This window comes from Osmia bicornis, unplaced genomic scaffold, assembly GCF_907164935.1.
Source record: "Osmia bicornis bicornis unplaced genomic scaffold, iOsmBic2.1, whole genome shotgun sequence".
NCBI classification, from domain to species: Eukaryota; Metazoa; Arthropoda; class Insecta; order Hymenoptera; family Megachilidae; genus Osmia; species Osmia bicornis.
In genome coordinates, this window is record NW_025791112.1 from 33,724 (window position 1) to 48,401 (window position 14,678).

Genomic DNA, 14,678 nt, shown 5'->3' on the forward strand with positions numbered 1-14,678 from the left:
AAACACCGAATCGGGCAGCGCCTCGTTCGGTGGCACGACTTCGGCATTGTTGGCGAAATTCCCCAAATTGTCGCAGAACACGAAGTTGGCAACGAAAATACTTCGTTGGTGCGTCGTTACCGATAGTGGCACCACCTCTCGGGCCCACTTTGTCCACGCGGCCCCCCTCTCCACGCGGAACCGGTACGATAGACGCCATGATTGATTTCTTTCTTCTTGATCAATCCCTCGTGGAGTAAGCACGTGTTCTCGCTGTCCTCGCTTGTTGATCCAGATCTTTACAGTACACGCGATTATCTGTTCGATACGCCGTTTGACCACGCGACTCGAAATAGTTCTGACCACGCTGTGCAAATATACTTTCTGCCCTCGCTTAACTTTTGTAATTACTGTGAAAATAGACCTGTACATATTCATTTCGCTGACCACGCTTGTTTGTATCATAAATCGGCACTGTGAATATCATCTCTGTGTTTTTCTGTAATAAACTGTTTCTGTGTTCGTAGCAAAGAGCGTGCTTCCATTCAGACCTCTCCGAACTCGCAATTTATTAAACATTTTGGTCCTTCGAGCCGGATTGGCGGCACGCCTTTGTTTAACGGTTCACGACGTGCATCAGTCGCCCGCGCCGCCATTACGCGTAACGACCGCGCCCTTCGCAGAACACGCACTGATCGTTGCTAGTGGGGTGTGTGAGTTGTCGACAGTGACTCGACTTCAAAGGAGTGATAGTTCAGTTGAGTGACCACGCAGTAAACAGTTACGCGAGTGAACAATGCCGAAGTCGCGAGATACGTCGCCTTCGTCCCACGAAAGCTCGGCGCGCTCCGTCAGGACGGAAGAGGAGACTACAGCGCCCTCCTTTCTTCAGGTTCCGGAAGAGGCCACGCAGATCACAACGGTTGTGCGACCACCGACTCCTGCCGCATCCTCGCTCGCTCTGCCCACGGAAGAGACCACGCAGCCAACTCGCACACGCTCGCCAGCTAGATTGACTTCTGAGCTCCAGGTCCGCGCGAGAATTCAAGAGGAACGACTCGACACCATCATTTCGATTGTCGAGGATCTCGAGGCTACCGCTTCGAAGGAGCCCCTTCAGCTCATAGCAACGGAGCTCAAAATAATCCGGGACACGCTGTTGGAACTGCATCTTACTTTCCAACAGGAACACAAGGCGCTCAGTTGTCTCTGGCCAGTGTCGCAACTTGAACACGGCTATTTCAAGATGAAGGTGGCATCCTCTGAAGAGAAGGCCGTGCTGTCCGCTCGGAAACTGGTGGCTCAACTAGAACACCGGTTGACTCCCGCAGCTCCGCCCCCGCAGACCACGCAGCCTACTCAGACCACGCAGCCAGAACCTCGGCGATCAAGGTTACCAGAGGTGCCGCTCCCCAAGTTTGAGGGAGATTATAGTCGCTGGCCCGAGTTCAAGTCGGTGTTCACGTCCGTGATTCTTGAACGCCCGGAGCTCACTGAAACCGACAGGCTCCATTACCTCAAAGGGGCCGTCTCCGGCAGCGCAGCACAACTGATATGCCACCTGCCGCCAACGCGCGAAGCGTTCGCCCAGGCCTGGGCGCTCCTCGACGCGCGCTTCGAGAACAAGCGGTTGAACGTCCAAACACATATGGACCGGATATATGAATTGAAAGCGATGAGGGTCAGGAAGGCGGCGTCATTGGTCAAAATGACCAATATCATTGGTGAGACCATGGAGGCCATGAAGACGTTCGGGTTAGCAGACCCTCACAACTGTTATCTGCTGAGTGTGCTCGTTCGACTCCTCGATGCCGACACCCGAGAGCATTGGGAGCATTCTCTTGCTTCTCAGAAGGAGTATCCAACCATGGAGCAACTCACCAACTTCCTCCTAGAGCGGGCCGGCACGCTGGAGCAGCTCGAACGCCTCGCAGAAAGACGCAGTGCCAAGACCTCCTCAACCCCATCGCCTCGGACCTCTCAGACCACTCCTCATCGGCCTAGCGCACCCAAGGCCACTGAGCACACCGCTGCAGGAACTCAGCCCACGTCAGCACCCGCATCTGGACGCTCAGAACCCAGCCGACCACGCACTTCAGCACATTATCCGTGTGCCTTCTGCACTCACGATCACTTTCTGGCAGTGTGTCCCGCTTTTAGACAGTTGACTCCAAATGACAGGGCTGATGTCACTAGGGATAAACAACTGGGTGTCAACTGCCTGGGACATCACAACCTCAGGAGCTGCCGCACCGCTCAGCGCTGCAAGCTTTGCAACGAACATCACCATACTGTGCTGCACGGCAGTGATCTGAGCCGGGTCTTGGTGCCCGGACTACGAACAGCGCAGCCCACGACCAGTACGCCGCTACCAAGGAACACGCCAGCACCGTCAACCTCAGGTTGAAGAGACGGCGCAGTCGTCGACTCTCTCTCCGCCCACGCAGCCCACGCAGCCCACGCATCAAAGAAATTCTCCGCACACGCACTCAGACCACGCAGCCCACGGACCACACTTCTAGCAACGGCACTCGCCAGAGTGCACACTGACCTCGCAACGCAGCAAGTAAGAATTCTGGTCAATTCAGGCTCTGAAGTTTCTCTTATTTCAGAGTCTTTAGTAAATCAGCTTAGACTCAGGCGACAACGCTCCTCATTGGATGTCCACGGAGTTGGTGGAGCAAGGACCTCGCAGACGAATGGAGTGGTCAATATTACCCTCCATTCCAATTACAGACCGCTCTCAGTCACCGTGCACGCATACGTGCTCCCGAAGGTGACCACTTGCCTACCATCGGATCCACCAGCTCATCCAACGCTGCCATCGCATCTGGAGAAATTGAACCTCGCAGATCCTCAATTTCTCACATCCAGACCAGTGGACATCATTCTCGGAGCAGACGCATACGGGCAAGTCATCAAGTCAAATATTTTTCGGCACACGTCATCACCGTTGATCGCTCAACTTTCGATCTTCGGTTGGCTCATAATCGGGCCCCTCGAGGGCAGTCAGACAATTCGCAGGACTTCTCATCAAGTGACAGTCAATAATACTGATCGCCAATTGAGTGAGTTACTCAGTCGCTTCTGGACGCAGGAAGAGCCACCGCAGGACACGGCACCCTTGCTCACGCCAGAAGAGCAAGAGTGCGATCATTTCAAGACCACGCATTCAAGAGATTCCTCAGGAAGGTACATCGTGAGATTACCGCTCAAACTTCATCCTCGAGCACTGGGCAATTCGTATCAGACCGCGCATAATTGCCTTCAACGGACTCTCAGACGACTCAGTAAGGACGCCCAGTACAATCAGCTGTACACCAAGTTCATGCTCGAGTATGAGCAACTTGGTCATATGGTAAGACTGAACAACGACTCAATAACTAGTCCGTTTCAGTACTTTCTTCCGCATCACGGCGTTCTGAAGTTGGGCAGCACGACCACCACATTGCGTGTGGTTTTCAATGGCTCCAGTCCAACTTCATCAGGATTTTCGCTGAACGATCTTCTACATACTGGTCCAAATCTGATGCTGAATATCGCAGATCTGCTCATTTGGATTCGCAGATACAAACATCTGTTTGCAACTGACGTCACGAAGATGTACCGACAAATCAAGGTGCATCTAGATGACTAGAGCTTGCAGCCGATTCTCTGGCTTGATGACACGCAGAAAGAAACGCAGTACCAGCTGACCATGGTCACGTACGGAACGAAAGCTGCAGCGTACTTGACTGTCCGAACACTCTTGCAACTCGCTGACGACGAAGGGTCGAAATATCCCCTCGCCGTGGAACCCATCAAAGACGGCAGGTATGTCGATGATATTTTTGGTGGTGCAGATACAGCAGAGCATCTACAGGACGTTGCAAATCAGCTGACGCAACTCTGTCAAGCTGGTGGATTTCCATTGGCAAAATGGCATTCCACGAGTAAATCGTTGCTAGAAGACCTCGCCCCAGATCAGAACAACGCAGCAATTTCATTCGACGACTGCGCAACCAAAATTCTTGGAATTAAATGGATTTCACATCAGGACACGCTTAACTTCTCGACCATATCAGCTACGCAACGCACGCAGTTTACTAAACGCCTCGTCCTCTCAGAAGTAGCACAACTATTTGATCCTCTCGGTTTTGTTGCACCTGTAATTATCAGAGCTAAAATTCTCATTCAAGAGCTTTGGTTACAGGAACTCGGCTGGGACGACATTCTGCCCTGTCACATCACGCAGCAGTGGCTTCGCATCAGGGAAGATTTAACCAGTCTGGCCAGACTTTCCATCCCACGATGGTTCAACACAGCGACTACGTCTACAGTTGAACTTCACGGCTTCTCTGATGCATCAGTCCTCGCAATGGCAGCCGTCGTCTACCTCGTTGTCCACGCACCGTCCACGGGTACCCACACTTCTCTGATCTGCTCGAAAACGCGAGTGACACCACTCAAACGTCTAACCATCCCGAGGTTGGAACTTACAGCAGCACTGCTACTTTCGAAACTGATGCGGCATGTTCACGCTACTTTGAACTTGACCGTTTCTCAGACATTTTTGTGGACGGACTCAGAAGTTACGCTGGCATGGATCAAAACGCACCCCTCCAAATGGAAGGATTACGTACGCAACAGGGTAATCCAAATCCAGGAGATCACGCAGAACTTTCACTGGAGGCATGTACCAGGATCAACGAATCCAGCTGACTGCGCGTCAAGAGGCATGACGACAGAACAGCTTCAACAGCACTCGCTTTGGTGGACGGGACCACCGTGGCTCACGCAACCTCAGAACACGTGGCCCAAGCAGACCAGTGTTGACGCAGACGAGTTGGGCGCCCCTGAAGCTCGTGCTGTCGTCTCTCTCCACACGGCAAACGCAGTAAAAGAATATTCATGGGAATTAATCTATAAATATTCTTGTGTTAACAGATTACTCATAATTACCGCTCTTTGCCTCAAATTCGTGGACAAGCTGTTCAAACGACAGGACGCTTCGCCCACGCATTTCATCACAGCAGCTGATATGGAAAGGGCCAGAATCTATTGGATTCAGGCCACACAGTCCACGTTCTTCAAGGATGAACTCGCTGCCCTCGCCAAAAAAGCTACGCTTCCGTTAACGCATCCATTTACGAGGCTTACCGCTTACCTTGACCATCAGGGGATCGCCAGAGTAGGCGGACGCCTCCAACACTCAGAGCTTTCGCACGACGGCAAACATCCTGTCATTTTGCCTCGCGATTCAAGATTCTCAGCACTTCTCATCGACCACGCACATCGTAAGACCATGCATGGAGGTACACAATCCACCCTCGCTTTTCTCAGACAACGCTACTGGATTCTCGGTGGACGAGCTCCAGTGAAGACACATATCTTGCGGTGTGTGAAGTGTGCTCGGCAGAGGGGGATCCATGCCCATCAACTGATGGGCCAACTACTTCTTTGTCGAGTCACTCCATCACGCCCGTTCACCCACACTGGGGTGGACTATGCAGGACCGCTCACGCTGAAAACTTGGAAAGGCAGAGGAGCCAAGACGCAGAAAGGGTGGATTTGCGTCTTCGTTTGCTTCGCCACCTCAGCTGTACACTTGGAAGTTGTCACCGATTACTCAGCCGACGCATTCATCGCAGCTTATCGCAGATTCGCAGCAAGGAGAGGAACTGCAGCCTCTCTCTACTCAGATTGCGGCACCAACTTCCAAGGAGCAGACGCACAATTGAAAAAGCAGTTCAAAGACAGCACACGCGAAAATCAAGACCTCGCAGCTCTACTCGCCAAGAATGGTACGCAGTGGCACTTCAACCCTCCTGCCGCTCCACACATGGGTGGAAAATGGGAGGCAGTGGTCAAATCTCTCAAATTTAATCTGAAGAGGACGATTGGAGATGCTTTACTGACGTTCGAGGAATCAATAACATTGCTCGCGCAGATTGAAGCCATCCTCAATTCACGACCGTTGGAACCACTCAGCGATGATCTAGACGACGTCTCAGCCCTCTCACCAGGACACTTCCTGATCGGATCGCCGCTCAATGCAGTTCCAGAGCCAACGCTGCTTGACGTCACAGTCAACAGACTGTCAAGGTGGCAGTTCCTGCAACAGCGCCTCCAACAATTTTGGAGACTCTGGTCAACGCAGTACTTGCAGCGACTCCAGGCCATCTCAAAATGGCATCATCCGTCCAACGAGATCAAGGTAGGCTCTCTTGTTCTCATTACTGATGAACGATTGCCCACAGGGAAATGGCCCATGGCCAGGGTTCTCAGTCTGATGCCGGGAAAGGATGGACTGACCAGGGTCGTCACCCTTAAGACGGCCACCACAACGCTCACGCGGCCCATCGCCAAGCTGGTTCTTCTTTATCAGCCCTCTCAGGACGACGCGGACACGCAGACCACATCATCGACCAGTCGCTGATGGCCGGGGGGAAATGTTGGCGAAATTCCCCAAATTGTCGCAGAACAACGAAAATACTTCGTTGGTGCGTCGTTACCGATAGCGGCAGCACCTCTCGGGCCCACTTTGTCCACGCGGCCCCCCTCTCCACGCGGAACCGGTACGATCGACGCCATGATTGATTTCTTTCTTCTTGATCAATCCCTCGTGGAGTAAGCACGTGTTCTCGCTGTCCTCGCTTGTTGATCCAGATCTTTACAGTACACGCGATTATCTGTTCGATACGCCGTTTGACCACGCGACTCGAAATAGTTCTGACCACGCTGTACAAATATACTTTCTGCCCTCGCTTAACTTTTGTAATTACTGTGAAAATAGACCTGTACATATTCATTTCGCTGACCACGCTTGTTTGTATCATAAATCGGCACTGTGAATATCATCTCTGTGTTTTTCTGTAATAAACTGTTTCTGTGTTCGTAGCAAAGAGCGTGCTTCCATTCAGACCTCTTCGAACTCGCAATTTGTTAAACAGGCATTATTTGAAAATGAAAAGTATCCGATTTCAGGAACGTTTGTCAAAATTCGTTCGAGATATTTGTACTTTGGTTGTTGCAATGATTTTGAGTATACATATACGTTATTGAATCTTACACCGTTCGGGCTCTCGATCAGACTGATTACGACGTTCGTTTTACCGCAGTTCGATGGACCGCAAATTATACCGCGTGTCGTATTCGGCAAGAGGGGTCCGTGTCGTCGTCGACGATCGTCCATGCGTATTGTCCTCTCGTCTAAATCGAGAATAAGGATAGACAGGGGCTGCTTTGCGAAACGCATATCGTCTATATAATAACCATATATTTAATGATTCAGTCTCTTTATAGGTTGCGGAAAAGCTGCTTGTCCGCGTCGTGAACGCGCTTTAACCGCGGCCGTAGACGAGCTTTAACCGCGATTAACCCTTTTTCTCCGCGGCGATAACGCCCTTTAACCGCGATTAACGCTTTTCTCCGCGGCGGTGGTGGTGGCGGCGGCGGGCGGTGGTGGCGGGCACGTGGAATGTAATTCGTGACCGTGTCAGCGAGCCATTAAATACGCATCCAAGCAACAACGTGACCGAAAGTCTGTCTCGACAATGCTCGTTCAATCTGTATCAGATTGCACTCGACACGTGTCTACCTGTAAACATTTCACCCTACCCCTCATGTTAACCACATCAGCAGGCCATCAAAGAGGCATCCAAGCAAAACGTGACCAAAAGTCTGTCTCGACGATGCTCTCTTTATCTGTACCAGATTGCACATCACCACGTGTCTGCATGTAAACATGGATTTCGCCCTACTCCCTCATGTCTTTGAAATAGAAGATCATTCCTTTTGTATCTCCTACATTGGAATATGAAACACAAACGATACACATACAATCGTTCTAGGTAAAATAACATTAAGACGCATAAAGTATATTTTTACTAAATAGATTTTATTATTTTACAGTAATGAACAAAATTAATAAATGATATTAGATGTTTCGTGTTTTAAGACAAATGTAACAATTTTTCTTTTTCGGTGGAGGTCCATCTATGTGCATGTCATCCCCCGGCCGGTTATAATGTTCCATGCACAGCTCTTCGTCTTCCTCCTTCCTTTTTTTCAACCACCATTCTTTTAATATCGATACATTTCTCATAGCACATGCCTGAATATGCCGGCTCTTGGTTGGCAAGTTTGGTAGATCATCATCTTTGTTCAAAACCTCTATATTGATTGGACTGACTGAAGGATAAAGTTTCTTCAGCCATGTTTCTTTCTCAATGCCCTTGACGTATACGGATCCATGAATACTATCTTTCAAACACGAAGCGGCACACTCTTGAAGGCGTGAATACGGCACGGTACCATCGTCCCACTCAAAACCGTGATGATTTTGCGTCAACCATTTTATTTGTCTTAATTCAGCTTTCGACAATTTTTTCTTAGCAAATGATGGCGCAAAGATGAAACATTGTACACGATTCCCATTCTGGAAGATGGCAAGTTCCTTTACGAAAAACTCGTTCGTATCGCTTTTGAAGCCTTGAATGTCCACGAATGTTGGTACATTCATTTTGATTAGTTGAATTTGTGGCGAAAAATGACCGCTTTTGCTGCGGAATGATCATATAAACCCTCTATCACTTAAGAGAGTTTGCGCACTACATTGGTCAGTGGATTGTACTGCACGATACGATCGTGAATGATCAAACAGTAAGCGCTAGTATTTTCAGGAACGTTTTCACTACACTCAAAATCGATTCTTACATCGATTGTAGCGCTTTTTATCGATTCGTTCTGATGCGAGCAATCAATGACAACGAATGGGCCGTAGCCGAAAAAGAGTATCTTATCGTATAGAGCTCCGTCATCACCATTACTGCACATTGCTCCGTAATATGACTTTCTGAATTTTGCATACATGTCGTAAAGGACAGAGTATCTATTTTTATTAAAGTCAAGATTAAAATTGTCATACGGATATGATTCCGACTTTAAATACAATCGAAAATTGGTGAGTTTGCAGTCATCAAATTTGGTGATATGTCTATTGAGCCTATTTTTTTTATCCGTTTGTAATGGAAATATTACATATCGCGGTTTTTCTAATTGCGTAGCTGCTTTAATGCTCCATGTATGTTTAGTGGTTGCTTGTAACATTGGATACTCGTATAAGTCCCAGGAACGGTAACTCATAATTATCGTTTGGCCGTTTTCAAGGATACGCAACAATGAAAGTTTGTGTCTTTCTTCGAGTGTGACATGTGGCATCCTCCACTGTACTTTGTATAGTTGCAGCGTGTATTTTGCACCATCTGTTCCATAAACAGCATTTTTGTCGTCTCGCGATCGAATCAGAATCAATTCATGATGCGCATTAATCACTATTCGTTTGTAATCTTCGCAGAAACCGAGCAGCATATTTAGAGGAACGCAAAAGTCAAAATAGCCTCCTGCATTGGGTATGTCTATCCAGCCAGCGTTTTCAAGCATTTTTGATTTTGTCGTTGTCAACGATACTCCATTTTTTATCATAGTTGTTATTCCAACGTTTTTACAACGACCGATCTCCACGCCGTTTAATTCATATCGAATTTCATCAAACATAAATGCTGCGCAATTCATTTCTAGTCCAACTGAACTTGTCATCGTTGAGAATGAGTTTTCCTTCGACGTAAAGGTAACTCTCACTAGGAAACGTGTACAAATCTTGTTGTTGAATGGGAATTCGTATTTCATCATTGTTTCCGAACGTTGTGTTGGCGTATGGGCTGTAACTATGTAATTCGATCTTTGTAATTCAATCGTCAGAAATCGGTAAACTGGCAATGTTCAATGGGTCCATCATTTTCGTTTCTTAATCACAAAACCCAACGATTGCAGAAATTGCGCGTTTTTGTCGCTCAAATCTTGCGATGTGTTCAGTTTGGAGATATTGTCCTTACTAAATGATTGTAAAGAGTCATCACCGTTTAATACATGATTATTATTCCCGCAACCGTGGTAATTGCTGCTGCTGCAAGTACAATTTGCGCGTTTGTGATTGAAGTTCTGGTTCCATCCATTTTCTAACGATCCTTTTAGCAACTCGTTCAACGGGGTGCCCAATAATGCATTCGGCGGATTGTTGATCGGTTGAGTTTTAGCATCTGTGTACAACAGCATTATTTCTAGTAATGTTTGGCATGAGTGCTGCTTGTTCTCTTGAAAGGCGATTCAATGAACGGATATTTAACGTATATTAAACGGTCGCGTCGTCGGAGCGTTCGGCGATGTGCTCTTGCAGTGTGTCCGATTTGGATATATTCCCTCTACTGAATGATTGTATAATTGTTATCGTTTTTACATCATTATCCTTACCGCAGCTGCCGTGAAATGTTCAGCATGCCGTTCGAGCTGTTCAGCGAGCCGTTCGAGCCGTTCAACGGACCGTTCGAGCCGTTCGAGCCGTTCGAGCCGTTCAACGGAAAGCCGTTCGAGCCGTTCAGCGGGCCGTTCGAGCCGTTCAACTGGCCATTGATTATTATGTTTATATTCATGTAATGACCCAGAGTGAGTACGTCACTGCACCGACTTGTAGGGAGAGCGGTTCCCTTAGAAGGCGACTCGTATTCTGTGTTATAGGGATTATAGGTTCGTGTGGTTTGCGGTTAAGGAGTGAAATCCAAACACTAATGTGCTAGAAACTAATGGAAATTGTTTATTCAAAAATAAAAGGTAAGTGAATTGAAATATAATATAAAACAAAATCGCTAGTATCACAATAAGTGCGGCTAGAATTAGGAATACAATAAGAGATTATAATATGTTCGCCCTAGATTGGGAATACAATAAGAAATGTGTAATTAGTAGTTAATATATGTAAGTAGAAATTAATAATGAATTGTAGTAATCGATAGCGCTAACGCAAAAGTGGCTAAACTCTTCTATCACAGTCAATACTCTGTTTAATTTTCGATAATGATTATTGAAACTAAAATCCAGAGGTTTGTGCTAGACTATTAGAATCAAGTTAACCTTTCCTATGGGTCGCAATCGGTTTCTGGTTATATCAGAGCTGTGTTAATCGCAGGCCGTTCAAGGAGCTCCGCTCCTCGCTAGCTCTTTACACTTAAATGTTGGCTTAGCGTAACACCTGTGTAACACGTTGCGTACCATGGATAGGAGGTCCACTGATCTGTAGTACTGCACGCCACTAGTGGAAGAGTAGGAAATATCTGTAACTCGCGCTCTATCGCTGCTTAAACAGTTCAGCGCAAGCTCTTCTCTACTGATCAGAGTATTGTCTGTTTCAGACCGAGGTCTGAGAAGATCTGCAATGAAACTGTGCGGAACGCCTCTATTTATACTCAGATCTTGCTGAGTCGGCACTTTTTTTCCGCATAGAGTTCTTGGGGTAGCTGGGTTTTCCCCATCACGTGGTGGTCCAGCATCCCCACTCTAGAATCTCACCCCACCGTATGCTTACCGGGGTTGCGCTGGCGCGTGCGCGGTCAGACGTCGATAATTTATCGATAACTGTTTTACCGTCTGACTTATCGACTAAATTTTTACCAACGAATTTAACAAACTTGGTTATCGACGAAAATGAATATGTTTATTACAAAAAATTTTATACATTAAATATTAACAATAAAAATCAAATAAAATACTCTGTATGAAATATAAAAATTAATTACAATAAAGAAAATAAAATGAAAAAGATATTGTTTTTGATTATCGGGTCGTTACATTCATGTTATTTTTTACACCGCCTAATATGAAGCCTCATTGTCACTTCTTCTCCACGGAAATTTATCAGATTATCATTTTGATCAGTAATGCGTATACTAAGGTGATCAATGGCTCTCACGATAACTGGAAGATAAATGACGTTCGTAGGACTTTCCGAAATTTTATATCCTGGTGGCACGCGCGGTGAAAACTCATGAATGGTATGAACACATTGACCGTTGCTATACGCGCCAGTCGTAATATTACATTCGATCCTCAGCACATTTACTTTCATAATATTTACGGGTATATCCGACTCGTGCCATTGCCCCGGCGGTAATATGCGATATGTAGAAAATCCGAGAAGCGATCCTATATTATTTGGTTTGGTAAAATCGATTGTATAATCACTATATATTTCACTTTTCAAAGTGCTGTTATTTGTACGAAATAAAATGATTTTTGTCTTGTCCATTATTTTCTCTTGCAAGTATTTATTTAGCGCTTCGAGTTCATACGAACCATCCGGTATCGTGATCTCACCATCGGCATCAAAGTAAAATTTATTGTTTGTAAAGTCAACGTTCGGTATTGTGTTGAAAGCTTGAAAATCAACGTGGTGGAAAGTAATCAGTGCTAAGCACAGAATTTTTTCCGCTTAACGTAAACGTCAACGACATCTTTGCAACTGTGAAGACTATGTGCATCGAAACTATTTTATACATTTCCAGCTAAAAAATGCAAGCAGAGTTGTCCACATACACTCCTATTGAATTTTTGATACTGCGTGTGATTGTATAAAATCGTTACATGCTTTCCGAAGTAGTTTATTAACTCTGTCGGTGGTCTCAGATTTCCAAAAGAATCGAAATATTTAACACAATTACCCCGCTTTACGTAAGCTACCCAGTGTGTACCATGACCTTCCGATTTATCTAAATTCACGTTACCGCATTCGTTTAAGAACGATTTAGAGGGTAAATTTGTACGCATGAAAACACCTCGAAAATATGGAAAGTTCAACTTTCATGCAAAGTTATATAACTGTACATTTGTCATTGCGCTCTGTGAAAGCGTTGCAATTTGCCGAAGCGCTTTTTTTTTCTTTAATTCCTTTTCCCCGTTTATATGGTGCAAGGTAAAGTCCATGTCCTTCCATAACACGATTGTGCCGTTTCATTTCGTCCAATGTTTTTCTTGCTGCAGACGCATCGTTGACTGCCTTGGCGGTACCTGCTGCACCGCCAGCCACCGTGCCCAAAGCTGAAAGGCCCGCAAAAATAAGTACAAGTGCTGGAAGAAATCCCCCACGTTTTGCAACTGGAAGTTTGCGCGACTTCGTCTTCTTCTTCTTGTTACTTTTCCGCGGTGCCATTACTTTCTTCTTTGGCTAACTCTTTGGTCAACAATATTCCAGCAACGCGCGCAGACAAAAGTATTTTCCAATCTAGTGCGAATTCTTTTTGTGCTAATTCGAAGATCAAATGTGCATATGCACATCGTACGACTATCGTATAGGAGGTGAAACTTTTTCCTGGGATGTTTGGGTTTATATAGGTAGAGAGAGAGAAGTCGCAAATGATGCAATACATTATAATTTGTAACATAATTCTATGATTTATTAAAGTATAATTTGTAACATAATTCAATTTATTTTCTCTGTTAAGATGCTGTTGATGCTGCTGTTATTATTGCATGAATGCCTAAAGCTACTAATTCGCCATCGATGATTGAATTTTGATCGTAAATGTGGCTCTCTTTAATATGCTGAACAACTTCCGCATGCACTTTTACATCCCCGTATCCCCGAACTAATGTTACAAACTCTTTAAATTTTTGCTCCACCGAATACAGTGTATCGTATAATGCATTATGCATTTCAATTATACAATCATTTAAAATTATCATTTTCTCAAACGTTTTTCTCATCATACACATATATATATATATATATCTTTGTTGAACAATTTAACAACTTTTTCACCATATACCACTCCAAATTCAACGCCTACATCGTTAAAGTTAATAATGTCACGTGTATCTGTTGCATCTTCAAAGAAGCTGCGCACGTTGTCTGCTTCAGCTACAATCTGCGACCACGTTACTATGCTCAGCTCCAGCTGGTTGTTGCGGTTGTCCGATAATATGAGTTGGGGATAAAACTTGTTGCCGAATATATTTATTCCAATTTCCAAATGCTTCGTACAAGAATCCGTCAACGGATATTTTCGACCCAAAATTTGGCATGATTGTTGAGGTTTGATTTTAGAACAAATAAACACCATTTAAGTATGTTATTCGAACAAATAAATACCTTATTCCAGCTTTAAATGGAATATGTTTCGAACACTTACTTTACATCATCCTGATGTTTTGTTATTTTTCTGCGCGTCTCATCTTCGATAGAACTTGGGTGTTTCCTTTTGCAAAAAAACTCCTTGAAACTTTGAGAATACATATTTCACTTTTCACAATACAATCTCGCGAACGATGCACTTGCGGTGATGGCCAATTTGGTTTTGAGTATGCTTGAAACTTTAGCAAAACCCCTACCTTCTATAGTCACGAATTGCAACGTCAGATTTGCTGCGTTAACAAAAAAACCTCATTTCCAAGACGTAGAAAAATTCCGTTTAAGGTGGAAGGGGGTCTTGTGGTTGTCTTCCGATAAGAAGAAATAGTTCCAGGGGGATGGGGGTCTCATAGGTGTCGAATTTCAGTTCAAGGTCATGGGGGGTGCGGTGGGGCGTTATAGGTGACGCCGAAAATAGATTTTATCTCAAAGTCATGGGGTGGGGGTCTCGTAGGTGTCAAATTTCAGTTCATGGTCATAATTACAGTTCAATATTGCAGCGTCAACAAAAAACTCATTTCCAAGATTTGCAGCGTCAACAAAAACCTCATTTCCAAGACGTAGAAAAAATTCGGGTGGGGTGTTATTCATGGCCATGGGGTGGGGGTCTCATAGGTGTCAAATTTCTATTCACGGTCATGAGGGGTGCGGTGGGGTGTTATAGGTGACGCCAAAAATAGTTCAAGGTCAAAAGGGTGCTAGG

At 45.6% G+C, this 14,678-nt stretch overlaps 2 protein-coding genes across 2 annotated transcripts; both read left to right on the forward strand.

Moving 5' to 3' along the window:
• The first annotated feature begins 775 nt into the window (after positions 1–775).
• On the forward strand, positions 776–4,916 carry LOC123988736. Its single transcript, XM_046289485.1, has 6 exons — positions 776–2,381; positions 2,592–2,893; positions 3,077–3,337; positions 3,407–3,598; positions 3,653–4,379; positions 4,906–4,916. The coding sequence occupies exons 1-6, from the start codon at positions 776–778 to the stop codon at positions 4,914–4,916; spliced, it is 3,099 nt and encodes a 1,032-aa protein (XP_046145441.1).
• Positions 4,917–5,800: 884 nt separating this feature from the next.
• LOC123988737 lies at positions 5,801–6,397 on the forward strand. Its single transcript, XM_046289486.1, has one exon. It carries the CDS (start codon positions 5,801–5,803, stop codon positions 6,395–6,397), a length of 597 nt encoding a protein of 198 aa, XP_046145442.1.
• The last annotated feature ends 8,281 nt before the right edge of the window (positions 6,398–14,678 follow it).